Below are 17,546 nucleotides of genomic sequence, written 5' to 3'. Positions count from 1 at the left end.
AGTTGGACGCACTGGAGAAATACCAACAAGAGATTCTCAGGAACTCAAAACAATAAACCAGCCTTTACTGGCAATCTGGAAAATCAAGAAAATTTTTGCAAAATGTTCAGTACGACAAACAATCAACAGAAACACTTCTCAAAGCAATACCTTGGCTCATCCAATTCCACAAATTGTAATCCTGTTCTTGTTTATGTCAATTAAAATTTACAAGAGAACAAAATTAGAAGAAGACACAGAAAGAGAGAAAGACAAAACAGATACATAGAAGCACACACAGAGCTACCAACTCCTGGGTTCCAATGGTGTTAAAATAAACAGAAATTCTAAGAGGAGGTAGGGTCAAGACGTGTGCTTTCCTTGTGGTCAGCCTTCAATACCCCTTGGTCTTCCTGGGCCCTTCCCCCAGGTGGGACTTGGGCTCATTTGGTCCCTCAGGAGCTGGGCTGGGGGCTGCAGAGGTGGCTGTGGAGCATTGCCTGTGCTGTGCCAGGGACTGGCAGACACTGCTGGGCTGTGATAGAGGCTCTGGGGGGATTGGGGTCACAGGGCAGGGCAGTGCTAGACCTGCCCCTTCCTCCCCCACACACAACATATTTTGATCCAACAATCTTCTCCAGTCTGTCACAACAGGCAATGCTGGAGGTGAAATCCCATTCTGGCCATGGGCACCTGCCCTAGAAGGGCAGCTCTTTTCTATAGGAAGGAAAGCACAGAGCCCGAGTGTTTGGAAGGTGGGTGAGAGACTCACTGGGCCAAGGCCAGCCAGATTTGTCAGTAATAGCAGATTTTGTCTGGGACCAGTCTTTGGATATAGGCAATTTTGGAGGTGGAAACCCAAACTCAGCCATGGGCATCTTGAGAAGCAGGACAGTTCTTTCCCATAGGAAGGAAAGCACAGAGACTTGACAAGTGTTTTGGGTCAGATGGGAGGTGACCCTTGTGAGCCCATTGCCAGCCAGACTTGTCCTAGCAATATTCCTATGGCAACAATCCCTGGATATAAGGAAATTTGGAGGTGAAACGGAAATTCTGGCCAAGTATTGGAAAAATGGCTCCCAATATTACCAGTTAGATTGTGCCTGGGCCGGTCTGACCCTCGCTGCTGGGCCAAAGGCAGCAACTGCGGTGTATCACCCCAGAGATACCTTGCCTTGCTGGTGGTTGCAGCTGGGCACTGAACAAGTCCAGGCTTGTTAGGACCCCGTTTACCTCAAGAGGAATAGCTTCAGGCGATGGTGAAGAGAAAAAGGAGATGGATTCTGCTGGAGGGTTTAATGTCCAGAGGTTTATTCCATGGTTACAGAGGTTTGAACGTGAGGACCTGCTCCAACAGAACAAGACCGCATGGTCTCATGACCTTTTTAAGCTCAGGGACAGGGGGAGGGGAGGTACAGGTGAGCCACCAACCAGGTGAGAGGGGCAGGGTCTCAGGGGAAGATGACACCCAGACAGGCCAATGACCCCTGGGCCTGAGTGGCATCCTTTGAACTTGACCAACCACACGACGCCTTGCTGGAATGTTAAGTCTGAGTGACAGGACTCACTCAGCATGGGGGTAAGGGGGAAGGGAGAGAGGTATAGGCACACCTGGGAAAGTGACCTGGAAGGCCAAAATGTGATAATACAGCACACCACAACAGCCAAGCATGCCTGGAGGAGAAGAACAGATCTTTTCCATAGGAAGGAAAACATGGAGCCCCATTGTTTCAATAGCAGATGAGATCCTAAATATGTCAAGGTCAGTTGGACCAGTCATGTGGCTCCTGGGAGGCCAAACCAGACAGATCTGTTCTTTGTTCCCTTGGTTTTATGGTGTCGCATAGTGTCACAAGGACTTGTTGATTACAGGAAGATCTGCAGTTGGATCCAATGGACCCTTAGTTCATTGGAGTCCCACAATGTCACAATGGCCCCTAGGTTCCAGAAGGCCTTGCAGTGTCACAATAGTCCCACTGATTCCATGTGCCCTTGCAGTGTCACAATGGTCTCCATGGTTCCACAAGTCCCACAATGTAATGTGACTCCTCTATTCCATGAGTCCTGCAATTTCACCATGGACCTTTGGATCCTGGGTGTTTGCAGTGTCACAATGGTCTCCTTTGGCTCCACAGTGTCACAATGGACCATTGATGACAAGAGGCCCCTCTGTATCACAATAGACCTTTGGTTCCATGCAGCCCCGCAGTGTCACAATGGTCTCCTTTGGCTCTCCAGTGTCACAATGGAACACTGACGACACGAAGCCCTGCAATGTCACGATGGACCTATGGTCCATGCAGGCCTGCAGTGTCACAAAGGCCTCTTGGTTTCACCAGGCCCCACAGTATCACCATGGTCCTCTTGGTTCTGTGGAGACCTCCAGGGTCTCAATGGTCTCACTGGTTTCATGAGGCCTCACAGTGTCACAATGCTTTGCTTATTCCATGGGGCCTCATAGTTTCACAAAGGTCTCCATGATCCCATGAGTCCACTCAGTGTCACAATGGCCCCTTGGTTCCATGGTGCCCCACAGTGTCACAATGGCCTCTTGGGTCCATGAGGCTGTGAAGTGTCTTAGTGGTTTCTTCATGATTCCATGAGGCCTTGCAAAGTCACAATGGATGTCTGGCTCCCTGGTGTCTCACAGTGCCACAATGGCCCCTTGGTTCCATGATATCCCAAAGTGTCACAATGGTCTCCACAGTTCCATGTGGCCCCGCAGTGTCACAATGGATCCTTGGTTTGATGGGGCCTCACAGTGCCACAGCGATTCCTACGTTCCATGAGGTCACACGGCATCAGTACAGTCCCCTTGGTTCCATGAGGCCCAGCAATGTCACAGTGCTCTCCATGATTCCATGATGCCCCACAGTGTCACAATGGTCCCTTGGTCTCACAGGACCCCACAGTGTCACACTCGTTCCTTGGTTCCATGGCCCTGTGCTGCTGCATTCCCCCCTCCCCTTCTCAGGCCACCCTGCCAGCTGAGAAATGCTCCTTGGGCCTCGGCCTTGGCCAACAGCCCTGGGCTCAGCTCCTCTGCAGCTCATCACAAGCACTGTCTGCTCCAGGCACTGCTGCTGCCCAACCAGCTCCTGGTTTCTGTAGGACCAGCCCTGGGAACTGTTTTTGTTCCCTCTGTGGCATAACATCCCTGTTCTCACAGTGCCAAAGAAAGGTGTTGATGCCAAGTGCGGCAAGGATGAACCATTGCTGGGACTGAAGCCCCTCTCTTGGGGCCCTGCAAACAGCACTCCAAAAGGAGCCCTTGGAGCTCTCCTGGGCCAGCGACTCCCTCTGAGTGGGGCCTCTCCCAGCCGGGAACTCTCCCATTTGCTGCACACAGGGATCCCCAACAACCACAGAGCCTGGGCCAATGCCCCCATTCCTCCAGGCTCAACCCTTTGTCCTTTGCTGGGGAGATGCCAACGTATCCACAGGGAGCATTTCCTGCCCTCAGGGGAATTTCTCACAGGTGCCTTGCACTGAGTGTTTGTGTCTGTGTGGACACAGGAGGGCCTGTGCTGGGGAAATGTGGCAGAAATGCTGCTCTCGGAGGGGTTGGAATGCCTTGGATAGCTGAATCAGTCAGGCCTGTAAGTGAGGTTAAATCACAAGGTCTAAGCTAAGTTAAATGCTGCTAAGAGTTGTTTTGCAAAGTTGTTGAGTTTAATTTAAGTTATTAGCTAAGTTAAATATTGTTGCGTTATTCCTCTTTTAAATTGCTAAATCAAAAGTTTTAAGTAAGGTTAAATACTGTTAAGCTCTGTTCTTTTGCTAAATTGTGAAGTTGAAAGTGTCAGTAAAGGTAAAGCTGTAGGTTAAGTCCTGTTAAATTTGAACTCTGTTAGGCTTTTAGGCCATATTCCTTTCATCCTTGCCCTCACTGTCCTTGTGTCACACACTGACAGGGAGAGTTCTCTGATGATTTCTGGATTGATTGCCTGGAATTTGTTTGGTTGTGTTGTTGCTTTGTTTCCTTGGTGTGCCTGAAGTATCCAGTCAGGAGCAGAGTGGTTCTTGCTGAGGAACTCTGTGGTGCTGTCACTTAATATTAAATCTGGTTTTTGCTGATCCCTTGCCAGGGATTTTTCAGTGCTCTCAAGTCCTCGCTTATACCAGAGTGAAGGAGCTCTGGCCCAGGCTCTGGCCCTGGGGGACACGGGGACGCTGCTGGGGAGTCCCTGTCCCCCTGTGCCACCTCCAGGGCCCCTGTCCCCCGTCCCCATATCAGGCTCTGGGGTCGATCTCATGGAACATCCTCTGGGGGAGGCTGCGGGGCCGGGGGCGGGGGGACCCGGGGGGACAGGGGACCCCGCTGTGCACAAGCAAGGTTGGACTGCTCTGGGGGGAGCTGTGGGGGGGGCTGGGGCAGAGTGACCTCCCCAGTGACCTCATGTAGCCCCTGTGATGTCATTCTGCCCTTGTGATATCACACAGCCCCTGTGATGTCACACAGTCCCTGTGATGTCACACTGCCTCCTATGATGTCACAGATCTAACTCTGGGATGTAACCCTGGAATGTCATGCAGCTGAATGTGATGTCACAAAACCATCCTCTGATGTCATTGTCTGTTCTGTGACATCACAGCCTACTCTATGAATTTACACAGCCAATTGGTGATGTCACAACCCACTCTCTGAAGTCACAGAGCCACCCTCTATGATGGCAGGATCTGCTCAATGGCCACACACTCTACCGTATGATGTCACAGACAGCTCTGTGTACAGGAGTTGCTCCTGGCCAGAGCTGTCTCTCTGCAGCGCTGCCCTTGCCAGGAGCTGCCTCTGGGCCAGGAGCCCGGCCCAGCTCAGCAGCACAGACACAGCACAGGGACTTTAATGAGCCTCTGGGGCTTTGCTGCTCTTTGCATCAGACTCAGTCCCTCACAGTGTGCTCAAAAAACCTTCTCAGGGACTCAAAAAGAGGGTGAAACACTGAAGTTTCTCATACTTTAAATAGATCCATCTGAGGGACAGGACGGAGAAAGTGTCCCCAGGTTCCAGGTAGAGCAGAACACTGGTGGCAGTGATGACAGGCGGGGACAAGCAAGGGAAAGGTGTCTCTGCTGTTAAGGAAACCTGCGCCTCTGTCCCTGCAGGCTGTCGGCATCCCCCGGCTGCCCCACCTGGCTGGGCCCTTCCTTTGCTGACAGCTCTGCCTCCTGCCTGCCTCTGCCTGCCCACACAGAGCCTTGGGCTGCTCCAGGCTCCTTCTGGGGAACGTGCTGCACCACAGCCCTGCCCTGATAGGGAAATTCCCTTCTCCTGGTGTTCAGTCTGGACCTCCCAAGCTGCACTTGGTGCTATTAGGTCTTCTTCAGGCTTATTCCTACTATGAAGAAAAGCTCCAGCCTCTCTGAAACCACCCATCCATCCCTCCAAGCCTATTGCCTTTCAGTCCTCAGTCTCTACACCACTGACCACAGAGGCCGCAAACTCTCCCTGCTGGTTTTGTGATGAGGCCTCCAAACCCCATTCTGGGAGATTTTTGAGTCCTCTCCAAGGTCTGTGAAAAGGGAAAAATAGCATTCGAAGTTATTTTCTCCTAAATCCTACAGTGACAGAAAACGGGTCAGTATTTTTAAACTGAATGGGGACAAATTAACATTTGTTAGAAGGAGGAAATATTTTACAATTAATAAAGTGGCAGGAAACTGCAGCTGTTTTTCCAGAGAAGTGGATTCCCCATCCCTGGAATTGTCCAAGAGCAGGAGATTTGTGTAGCCTTGCCCATTGAAACCCTCTCATCCCCAGTGACAGAATTCCTGCATTGTGGGTTCTCTGATGTGCTGGGTGCCCTCACAAGGCTTCTGGCCAGAATGTCTGCTGAGGGCAGCCAGGCTGCTGCAGGGGCAGTGACCTCACAGCCATCACCATGGCAGCCCTGTCCCCTGGGCCTGGCTCTCCCATTTCCTCTGCCCCTGCCTTGTCTCTGCTGCCATGAAGAGTTTTGTCATTAATGTCTTGTCCCCAAGCTGCTGGGGCCAATGGCTTCCCAGTCGGGCTTCTGGAGCAGAAGTGGCTTTTCAGAGCCCAGCCAGGAATGAGCCCTGGGGCAGCAGCTCTGCAGTGGTGGCATCAGGACGGGCCGCCAAGGGAGGCTTCTGGCCATGGCCTGCAAGCAGCTGCTGCTGCCAAGGTGCCTTTGGTGCCTCAGGCTCTCCCTGGCACAGCTCCCAGCACAGCACTCTGCCCTTGTACCCGAACCCTTCCCTGTGCTGGGGCTGGCCTGGGGCTTTTCCTGCAGCGGGACCTGCCCTGCTGATGGCACTGAAAAGGCAGTTCCTGCTGGAGCAGGAGGCTCTGCCTGCAATGGGCTCCAACAACTCTGGCAAGGCCCTGTTTGCAAAGCCCCCAGTGGGAAATTAAGGAGGGGAGTCACACTGCTTTTGGGGTGAATAATGCTGAAACCGGCCTGACTCCTCCATCCCAAAGTTCAACATCCTCAGAGAGAGCTGAAGCTGTGGCAGAGGTGGAAAAATCCCCCGAGAAAGGAACAACCAAATGACACCACTGAGAGCTTCTGCAGAGCTGCTGAGCTGGCCCAGCCTGGGCACATCTGACTGACAGGGCAGCACCTCAGACTAGAAAAGCCCCGTCCCAAATATTAATGGCAGCATCTTTTGACATTTCCCTTCTTGGGGGGTGTGGAACTTCCTCACTGCAGTGGGGACACCCCTCAAGGTCACTGCTCCAGCCTGAGTCGAAGGGATTTGCACACAGTCATTGGTCTGCAGGAGTAACATCAAGCTCTGCATAATTACAGATTTTGCTTTAATGCAGTTCCTTTGAAATAATTTCTTAGTGCCCTATATAATATATTATACATCTCTTATATTTATGATTTAGGCAATTTTCTCTAATCATTACCATAATATATCATACATATTTATATAAAAATATCTGGTGTGCCATCCCTAATCCTGTGGGACAAATTCTACAAAGATTTAATTCCAACTTTATAATTCTTTACACACAAACTCTGTAAAAGTCTGGAACTCAGATTGGAAACCGCTGCTCCAAGGCTACTCTCACAGAAGACATTGAGAAAGCCTGGAGGTCCTTGGGGGTATTTTGGGATCTGTGGGGGCTACTGGGGCTCCTTTCTGCACCTCGTGACCCAACATGAGCGTCTCTAATAAACATTGCCTGAAGCTTCCACTGTGCCCATGACAGGAACCCCTGTGAGTGTCTGGGACATCCCAGCTCTTTCGCAGCCTGGGGACTCCTGGGATTTCACTGTGGAGCCCCTGTGAGTGCCTGTGACAGATTGGTGCCTTTGCAGCCCAAGGTCCCCTGGGATGTCACCATGGAATGGCTGTGACTGCCTCTGACCACAGGGCTCTTTACCATCCCCAGAAAGCCCTGGGAGGTCTCCATGGAGCCCCTGTCTCTGCCTGTGACATTCCAGTTCTGGAAGAGCCTGGAGACTCTTGGAAAGTCCCCATGGAGCTCCTCTGAGGGCCTGTGATGAATCTGATCCTTAGTAGGCAACCATCAGCAGCATGCTGTTGTTATGGTCAGTTTCCATGGCAACCATCACCAGCCCCCTGTTGCTATGGTCAGTTTCCATGGCAACCATCACCAGACCCCTGTTGCTATGCTCAGTCCCTCAACAGCTCCATGGAGACCCCATGCCGGGGTGGTTTCCATGGACACCAGCTCAGGCCTGCAGCCACAGCCCGTTGCCATGGCAACCATTTGCAGCCCCATCCCCAGGCTCATGGGATCCCAGAACCACAGAATTGGCTGAGCTGGGAGGGACCCATCAGGATCCTCAAGTCCAACTGCCGGCCCTGCACAGGACACCCCAACAATGCCAGCCTGGGCCTGGCAGTGCTGTCCAAACGCTGCTGGAGCTCAGAGAGCCCTGGAGCTGGGACCCTTCCCTGGGGAGCCTGGGCAGGGCCCCAGCAGCCTCTGGGCAAAAACCTTTCCCTGACATCCAACCTGAGCCTGCCCCGACTCAGCTGCAGCCGTTCCCTCCACTCCCGTCCCTGGGCACCAGAGGGAAGAGGTTCCCACAGCCCCAGCCAGGGACCCGCTCCCAAGGCTGTTGCCATCACCACCAGGGCTGGGACCATCTGGGATGCTCGGTTTCCACGAGCCAGGATTCAGGAGTTGGGTACCCCAATTTTCTGCTCCCACTAAAACTGCGCTGCCCTTGCTGCCCTCCCACCTCCCCTGGAAAGCACAAAAGGGAAAGATCCTGGGCTGGGATAGGAACGATTTATTGGGAACAGCAACAATATAAGGAACAAATGGAACAGAAATTTTATTGATAACAGAAAAACTATTTACAGGGAAAACTAAACGCAATTCACTGGGTCTGCCTGGCCACAATTTCCCCTGCCTGGAAAGGACACCTTTCTCTTCAGGGAGAGAGAGAGTCCCTTTCCTGCCCCTAGCAATGACCTGAGGTGGGAGTAAATGTAATGACAGGGCTATGGCCAGACCCTCATGTTCTTCCATCCCACATCATATAATTGGCAGAGGCAGGAAAAGGTACAGCTGTCTTCCCAGCATGGATCACAGGGAAAATGGGTCCCCAGGGCTCTTCCCAACGTGGGTTCTCCCATGGGGGATAAAGCTGGAGCAGTGCATGAACTCCTCCTGCAGTTGGGACATGTGCAGGGTTTCTTTTACTGGTGACTCTGTTGGTGTCTGGTCAAGTGAGAGCTGCTGGAGAAGCTCTTCCCACACTGAGGACACTCATAGGGCCTCTCAACCGTGTGAATCTGCTGGTGCTGGACGAGATCAGAACTGGTGTGAAACTTCTTCTGACACTCAGGGCACTTGTGGGGCTTCTCCCCAGTGTGGGTCATTTGGTGGATGATCAGTGGGGGCCTCCTAGTAAAGGTCATTCCACATTCCCAAAACTTGTATGGCCTTTCCCCAGTGTGGATCCTCTGGTGGCAGCTTGAGAGAGACTTCAGACTGAAGCTCTTCCCACATTCCCCACATTCATAGGTCTGTTCTCTGGTGTGGGTCTTCTGGTGGGAGATCAGGTTAGAGTTCTGGCTAAAGCTCATCCCACATTCCCCACACTCGTAAGGCCTCTCCCCAGTGTGGGTCTGCTTGTGCCTGATGAGGTGGGAGTTGCGCTTGAAGCCCTTCCCGCAGCTAGGGCAGAGGAAGGGTCTCTCATCCGTGTGAATCCGCTCATGCAAGAGGAGATCAGAGCTGGTGTGAAACCTCTTCTGACACTCAGGACACTCGTAGGGCCTCTCCCCAGTGTGGATGCGCCGGTGGCTGACAAGGGTGTAGTTGCGCTTGAAGCCTTTTCCACAGTCAGGGCAGCAGAAGGGACTCTCATCTGTGTGAATCTGCTGTTGCTGGAGGAGACTGGAGCTGGTCCGAAACCTCTTCTGACACTGGGCACACTCGTAGGGCTTCTCCCCAGTGTGAATGCGCCGGTGCCTGATGAGGGCGGAGCTGTAGCTGAAGCCCTTCCCACACTCCTGCCGTGCCTCCCAAGGAGCTGGGACAAGGTCCAGCAGCTCTGATGGTTCTGCAGTTCCACAAGGACCCCTGGTTCAATGAGTTTCCCTACTGCCAACAGCGGTTCCTTGGTTCCCATGATGCCCTGCTGTGTCACCATGGATATTTGGTGCCATGCAGTTCTTCAGTGTCACAATGTCCTCCCTCGCTCCATGAGCTTCCACAGTGTCACAATGGCCTCCTTGGATGGGCAGTGTCACCATGGACCATTGGCTCCATGCAGCCCACTGTGTCACCATGGACTCCTTGGTTCCATGAGGTTCTGGAGGTGTCTCCATGGTCTCCTTGGATCCACACTGTCACAATGGACCACAGTATCCATGTGACCCTGTTGTGTCACCATGGCCCCTTGGTTCCATGGGACCCCAGGGTCACAACTGACTCCTTGTTTCCACGTCACCCCCTCAGTCCCAAAATGGCCCCTTCATTCCATGAGGAACAACAAAAGTTTTGTAGGAACATTAAACAAATCCTGCTTAACACACGTGGGAACATCTGTTTGCATTCAAGAGAGAGGTTTAAGGTGAGGATGGCACCAGCAGCTTCCATCTGCAACAGAGATCCAGGGAAAGAGAATTCTGCAGGAAGCAGATCTGCTGGGAGGGGCGCAGGGCTTTCGGCCAACTGGCAACACCTTGTGTTGAAGGCCTTTGGTAGCTGAAATGGCTTCCTTCCAGTTGGCCCCATGTCCAGTTCCGGGGGCGGAATTTGACATCAAGGTGGGACCTATCACAGGGGAGGTACCCAGAGAAAAGGCAGGAAAGGGGGATGAAGGTAGGAGGGAATCTGAAATGGACATCTCCCTAACAGGAGTATTGCCATCTTGTGATTTATAGGAAGGGGGATTAGGTCTACGGGATGAAGGAATGTGGTCAAGGGTGTATCTCAGGGCAGCATGGCCACTACCACCCTGAGGAGAGGACAGAAAAGGAGGGAAGATGGCAGGCGGCAGATGGCTTGTGTGTGCCAAAGGGCAGGCTCCATCTCCCATCCTGTTCTCAGGGAACGTGGGTTCAGAAATGTGGGGGGCGGGTTGAATAAACCAGGACAAAGGGTTTGAACCATGAACTTGTTAAATGATCCTATAAATTGAATGAAACAACAGATAAAATTTCCCAACTTTGAACATTGCTTGTGTTTGTAAAATATAAACTTTTCCGCAACAACATCCCAAAATGATAACTGAAAGATAGGATCAACAGAGATATCAGGAAACTCCTTAAACAACCAGTGAACAAAATATTTTAAACTCTCCTGAGAAAATGAACTCCCCTCTAAGTTTAAAACTCTCCAAAATTTAACAAAAACATCCTTTTCGGCTTGGGACTGATTATTTCCCATAGTTTCCCCCAATGGAAGAGGGATTTCCCACTCGCAGGAGCAGAAAATCAAAAGCCTGAACACCTGGGAGCTCTCTGCCACTCAGTCACTCACTCTCAGTCTCACAGGCAGAATCTTCAGCCAAAGTGGGGCTTGTGGGGCTGTCAGTGAAGTTGGTACCACAGATGTTGAAGGGATTGTTAACTTCTTCTTCAATGAGATTCGATAAAACTGAAGTCTCACTTCAGTGTTGTGGCTGACCTGAAGGGGAACAGCTTCCAGTGACGTCTGGCTGGCAGGATCACCGCTGGAGACGCTCACAGGGAACTCAACAAATCAGGTCCCTATTCGGGTGCCATGTGTAGCACCATGGCTCTACTGAGGCCCTTGGAGGTCCAGCACTCATGACCCCAAAGCTCACTGCTACCTTAGAAAGTCGACAGAATAGGCAGGATGGATCTTTGTATTTTCTCCAGAAAACTGGGTTTATTGGTACAGGAACAGGCTACACAGCTGAAAAGGCTCCAGGGATGAAGACAGGGTGTAGGCTGAGGGAACAGGGCCTTATATGGGGTAGTGAGGGTGGAGCTGAGGGTCAGGGTCCAATGGATATGGGGGGAAATGGTGCAAAGGATGGGTCAGAGGTCAGATCAGCCAATAGGGAAAAAGGGTGAAAGAATGCCGCAAACTAGGGCCAATGGAGGGACAGAGAGAGAAGAACATTCAAGGACTAAACAAACGTGGGCAATAGGAGCTGAACTAGGGTAATTAGGCCAATGGGCCAATGGGGTAACATAACGTGACATAAATCAGCATGTGCCTGAAAAGATCAGTGGGATCTCACCCTAACCTGAAAGCATAGTCGTCTTATCTGGAACCAGTCCTCCATGTATAGGGGACTGAGACTCTGATGGTAGGCCTCTGGGCCTCCACACACCCTCACAGCTGGCCCAGGGCAGGTCTGGAGTGATCTTGCTGGCACGTGGGCTTGGCACACATGTGAGGAGGGTGTCTGTATTCAATGGAGAACTCAGGAGTTTTAGATTACAAAAATAAAAAAAGAAAACCACTCTTTGCCTGAGTGCAGCCAGTTCTCCAAGCTAAGCCGGCCTCAAGTGACAAAGGAGGGACAGAATGGGGTTGGCAAATGTGGAGCAAGGTGGTGCACACAGGGTCAGACCTCAAGGCACAGCTTCTCTGATCAGGCCAGACTGCTTGAGGAGAGTCCCTGAGTCACTATCAGTCACTGAATGCCATGATCACCTCTGCTCTAAAGAGAACAACATATCTTTAAAAGAAGAATGTGGATTTATTAGAAGCTCTTTGAAATATTTCTCCATAACTATACAAGAAGAAATTCCTAGTGATTTGTACAACAGAAGAAGGAAATCAAGGCAGAGCCATGGTTTATCAGGACTTGCTTGATCCTCATGAGCCTCACTGTGCATTTGGAGCTGAACCCTGGAACCTCAGGGCCTGAGAAGAGAATGCACAAACCTTTCCAGGAGTCAAAGTCAGAGGAAAAACTCAAAGTGTCTCAAAGCATGAATGGGTCCCACTGAGGTACATCCCAACACAGGCTCTTCATGGACTCCTTGGAGAATTGGAGGCCAGGATGGCACAAAAACTTCTCAGAGACTCAGTGTGGAAAGGAAAATCCAAAGTACCTTAAAAACCTTGAGTATCTCAAGGTATTAATGAGCTCCACTGAGTGTCAGTACAAAGCTCTCAAGGGTCGTTAAAGCAGATATTTGGAGCCATGATTGCACAAACCTCTCACTGAGTCTGTATCAAAAGGGAAACGCCAAGTACCTTAAAATACCTGAAGTATCCTGAAGCATTAATAAGCCCCACTGAGTGTTGTTACTGACAAAGCCTCTCCAGGGACTAATTACAGCAGATAATTGGAGGCAAAGATAGCAAAAACCTCTCAGACACTCCAAGGCAAAAGCCAAACCCAAAGTCCTTTGAAAAACCTGCAGTCCCTGCAGGGAGCAATAAAGAGCTCCCAGGGGCATTCCTGAGCAAGGCTCCCCAGGGACTCCTTCCAGCAGATCCTTGAGGCCACTGGGATGTGGGCTAGGGGGGATGCTGAGGGCAGGACAAGGGGCTGACAGTGCCCAGCCTGGCTGGGGCTGTGCCAGGAGGCCCCCGTGCCTCAGGACAAGATGTCTCCTCCCAGCCCTTGGTTCCCCAGGGCACCAAGACTTGGCTTCTCTTTGTCCCCACGTGTCAGCACTGCCCCCAGTTCTCTGCTCTGCCTGGGGTCTGGGGACACTTTCTCAGTCATGTCCCTCAGTGGGACCCATTAAAAGTCCAAGCAACTTTGGAGCTGGACTCTGACTTGGAGTTCTGGTGAGGTTTTTTCAGCTCCCTCTCAGCGACTGATGGTCAGGGCCTGAGCACAAAGCCCCAGAGGCTCATTAAAGTCCTTGTGCTGTGTCTGTGCTGCTGAGCTGAGCCTGGCACAGAGGCAGCTCCTGGTAACCAAGAAGAGCTTCAAAAGCACATTTCTCTTGATGAGCAACTCTTCTCCCAGCCCAGCAGGGCTGGGGTACTGCCTGCAGCCACTCCGGGCACAGCACAGAGGCACAGAGAGCTTCAATCAATCAGGGCTGGGAAGGTGCTGAGAAGTGCCTGGGGCACAATCACTGCCAGCCCTTGGCACAGCAACCTCTGGCTGCAGGACAATGCAGCTGCAGCTCCTGGAGTGATCTCCTAAAGCTGGAACATCCCAATGCCTACAGACTCTGTGAGTACAACTCTGGGTGTTTCTGGTGCAGGGGAGGTGAAATGCTCATGAAGCTCAGACATGCTTAGGGGTTCTAATAAGTCATAGAATATTTCCAAGACAAGCTTTTTAATAAAAGTGAGGAAATTTACAAAGAGTTCAAGTATTCAGTTTCCTAATATTGGAGAATGTCAGGAAGGGAGGGTTAAATATTAAAGATAGTATGAATTGCTAATCATTATGTTCTTCAAGTCTCTGAGATATCCGAACTGTTTGTTTTAGCGATCAATAGATTCACAGGAGATCCCTAAAGTGCTTTCAGCCACTCTGCCCAGGGACAGCACCAGCATCACCTTTGCTGGACCCATCAGGCTCAGTCTGAGCTGTCCTTTCTCCCACCTGCAAAGAGAACCTGCCCCAGCCAGTGCCCTGCAAGCAGCCAGGGTTCTGTCAGGCCAAGGAGAGTGCACAGAGATTTGGGGTCTGTGAGTGCTGGCAGGGAGAGATCAGGCACAGGGAAACACCTGCAGGAGGGAAATCTGCAGGAAGCAGAGAGAAGATCAGGCAAGGAGAGAAAACAAAACCCAGAATTGCTGTGGCAGGGAGAGTTTAGAGATGTCCACAGGATCCCCTCCAGTGCAGCCCCTCCCTCTGAACAAGCCCCCTCCCTCCTGTGCCCCCAGCCCAGCCTGTGCCCTCAGGGCCAGGGCCCCAAGGCGTACAGCCCCTCCTGTGCAGGCAGAGCTGCAGCAGAGCCGTGGGGCAGCTCTGCAGCCCCGGGCCCAGTTCCCTCTGCAGAGCACAGGGCTGGGAACAGCTGCCCAGCACTGGGGGCTCTGGCCGGGGGACACAGCTGGCTCAGAGTGATGCTGTCCCCAGTGCCCGGCTCTGGGCAATGCTGTCAGTGCAGCCAGGGAAGGAGCTGCATCTCCCTTCGTCCAATGCCATCATAAGGACACTTGGTGGTCTCCCTGAGATTTCAGTCCAAGCTGGGAGCTCCAATCCAGGGTGCAAACGTGTCCCAGAGCATCTCTGAGTTGTATAATTGATGGGGAAATCAGAGGTGTTCTGACACTGAAAATGCTACTATTGGGTTGGTGAAATGAGCAATGTGACTCCTTGGCTACAAATGTGGAGCTGGGCTGTGGTGGATCCATCTGCTCTCAGCAGTACCTGGGGGTTTTTAAGAGAAATGTGGGAGTGTGAACACCCTACATTTGAGAAAACTGAAAGTTCACAGAAACTCCAAACAGAATGAAGGGACAGACCATCTCCCCTGACTCTCCACTCATCATCTTGCCTTATGGAACTCACTCTCATCTACTGGAGGGCAGAAATAATGCTGATGGTTTCAGATATCCAAGAATACCAGGAGAGACATGGGGGGAGCTTATAAAGAAAACTTCAAAACTCTTAAACACAAAACCATGTCCATGTATGTTACAGAGGATGGTATATGGGAAATGGCTTTGATTTTGGATACAAATATCCTCTAACACTTCACTTTCCTTTTCTCCATGAACAGGTCCCCACGTGCAGCCCCAGCAAATGTCCAACAGCAGCTCCATCAGCCACTTCCTCTTGCTGGCATTGGCAGACACACGGCAGCTGCAGCTCCTGCACTTCTGCCTCTTGCTGGGCATCTCCCTGGCTGCCCTCCTGGGCAACAGCCTCATCATCAGCGCCATAGCCTGCGGCCACCACCTGCACATGCCCATGTTCTTCTTCCTGCTCAACCTGGCCCTCAGCGACCTGGGCTCCATCTGCACCACTGTCCCCAAAGCCATGCACAATTCCCTCTGGGACACCAGGAACATCTCCTACACAGGATGTGCTGCACAGCTCTTTTTTTTTGTTTTCTTTATCTCAGCAGAGTATTTCCTCCTGACCATCATGTGCTACGACCGCTACGTGTCCATCTGCAAACCCCTGCACTACGGGACTGTCCTGGGCAGCAGAGCTTGTGCCCACATGGCAGCAGCTGCCTGGGCCAGTGCCTTTCTCTATTCACTGCTACACACGGCCAGTACCTTTTCCCTGCCCCTGTGCCATGGCAATGCCCTGGGCCAGTTCTTCTGTGAAATCCCACAGATCCTCAAGTTCTCCTGCTCCAAATCCTACCACAGGGAACTTGGGCTCATTACAGTTAGTGTCTGTTTGGTGTTTGGTTGTTTTGTGTTCATTGTTTTCTCCTATGTGCAGATCTTCAGGGCTGTGCTGAGGCTCCCCTCTGAGCAGGGACAGCACAAAGCCTTTTCCACCTGCCTCCCTCACCTGGCCGTGGTCTCCGTGTTCATCAGCACTGCAGTGTTTGCAAACCTGAAGCCCCCTTCCCTGTCCTCCCCATCCCTGGATCTGGCAATGTCAGTTCTGTACTCGGTGGTTACTCCAGCCCTGAACCCCCTCATCTACAGCCTGAGGAACCAGGAGCTCAAGGCTGCAGTGAGGAGACTGATGACTGGATGCTTTCAGGAACATTAAACTGCTGCGCAATTTCTGCAAAACACTTTTAATAAAGCTAGTTTTTGATACTTCTTGTTGGTTTCATTTTGGAGATTATTTTCCTTTGTTTTAGTTTTTTCATATTGTCCACAAAGAAATGTCATTTCTTGTGCCATTTCTCATTTTGTTTCTCTCCACTTCCCTGTGGCCACAGACTGTGTCAAAGAGGGGCTGTGCACTTGGTGGCTTTAAAGGAACTAAAGGATCTCCCAGCAGAATTTTCTGCAGAGATGCCCTTTTGTTGCCTTCTCTGGAGCTGAAGCAGCAATGTCTGTCTGCAGAGATGGGGGTAGATCAGTGGTGGCACAGCAGCTCTGCTTCTGCTGGCCACACCATTCCTGATCCAGGCCAGGAGCCATTGGCCTTCTTGCCCACCTGGGCACACGGCTGGCTCATGTCCAGCCTGCTGTCCATCAGTCCCTGCAGGTCCCTTTCTGCCTGGCTGCTGTCCAGCCGCTCTGTCCCCAGCCTGTAGTGCTGCAAGGGTTGCTGTGGCCAAAGTGCAGGACCCAGCACTTGGATTTGTTAAACCTCACTTTGTTGGATTTTGGCCCTGGATGCAGCCTGTCCAGGGCCCTGTGCAGGGCCGCCCTACCCTCCAGCAGATCCACACTCAAACCCAGCTTGGTGTCATCTGCCAAGATGTCCTTGGTTCCATGGAGCCCCTCAGTGTCACAATGGCCTCTTGGTTACACCAGGCCCTGCACTGTCACACTGGTCTCCTTTGTTCCATGGGGCGCCCAAATGTGACAATGGTCTCCTTGGTTCCATGGGGCTTCACAGTGTCACAGTGTTCTCATTGGTGCTGCTTTTTCACAGTGGCCTCTCGGTTCCATGGGGCCCCAGACTGTCACAATGGCCCCATGGTCACATGAGGTCCTACACTGTCACCATGGTGTCTGTGGTTACACAAGTCCCCTCAGTATCACAATGAACTCCTTGTTTCCACAAGGCCCCACAGTGTCACAATGTTCTTCCAGATCCCTTGAGGCCTCATAATGTCACAGTGGTCCTTTGGTTACACAGGATCCTGCAGTGTCACAATGTCCCCTTGGTTCCATGAGGCCCCGCAGTGTCAGAACGGCCCCTTGGATCCACTGGGCCCTGGAGTCTCCCAATGGTCTCTTTGGTTTTGCAGTGTCAAAATGGTGAAACCCTTTGGTTACACAAGGCTCTGCAGTGTCACAATGGCCTCTGTGGGACCACAAGGACCCAGAATGTCACGGTGCACTCCCTGGGTCCGTTTGGCCCCAGAGCACCACAGTGGACCCCTGGTTCTGTGGTGCTGCATGGTGTCACCATGGTCCTCTTAGTTCCATGAGGCCCTGCAGTGTCCCAATGGCCCCAGAGTGTCCCAATCATCACAGAATGACAGAATCAAATAGGCTGGAAAAGACCTTTGGGATCATCATGTCCAACCAATGCCCTAATACTGCCTTGTAACACAGACCATGCCACTTAGTGCCACTGGAGAGGGACAGTGACTCTGCCACCTCCGCCCTGGCC

General features: G+C 51.9%; 1 protein-coding gene across 1 annotated transcript in view; it reads right to left on the bottom strand.

Moving 5' to 3' along the window:
- The window catches only part of LOC134434649 (zinc finger protein 883-like), a 149,927-nt gene that overhangs the window by 105,047 nt on the left and 27,334 nt on the right, over nucleotides 1-17,546 (bottom strand). The window contains exons 2-3 of the mRNA XM_063183293.1: nucleotides 9,194-9,444; nucleotides 8,633-9,109 (exon numbers count right to left, since the gene is read on the bottom strand). Of these exons, the coding sequence (XP_063039363.1) occupies nucleotides 8,633-9,109; nucleotides 9,194-9,444 (728 nt within the window). The remainder of the gene's footprint in view (nucleotides 1-8,632; nucleotides 9,110-9,193; nucleotides 9,445-17,546) is intronic.

Source organism: Melospiza melodia, unplaced genomic scaffold (genome assembly GCF_035770615.1).
Source record: "Melospiza melodia melodia isolate bMelMel2 unplaced genomic scaffold, bMelMel2.pri scaffold_45, whole genome shotgun sequence".
NCBI lineage: Eukaryota > Metazoa > Chordata > Aves > Passeriformes > Passerellidae > Melospiza > Melospiza melodia.
This window is presented reverse-complemented; position numbering and strand designations above follow the sequence as displayed.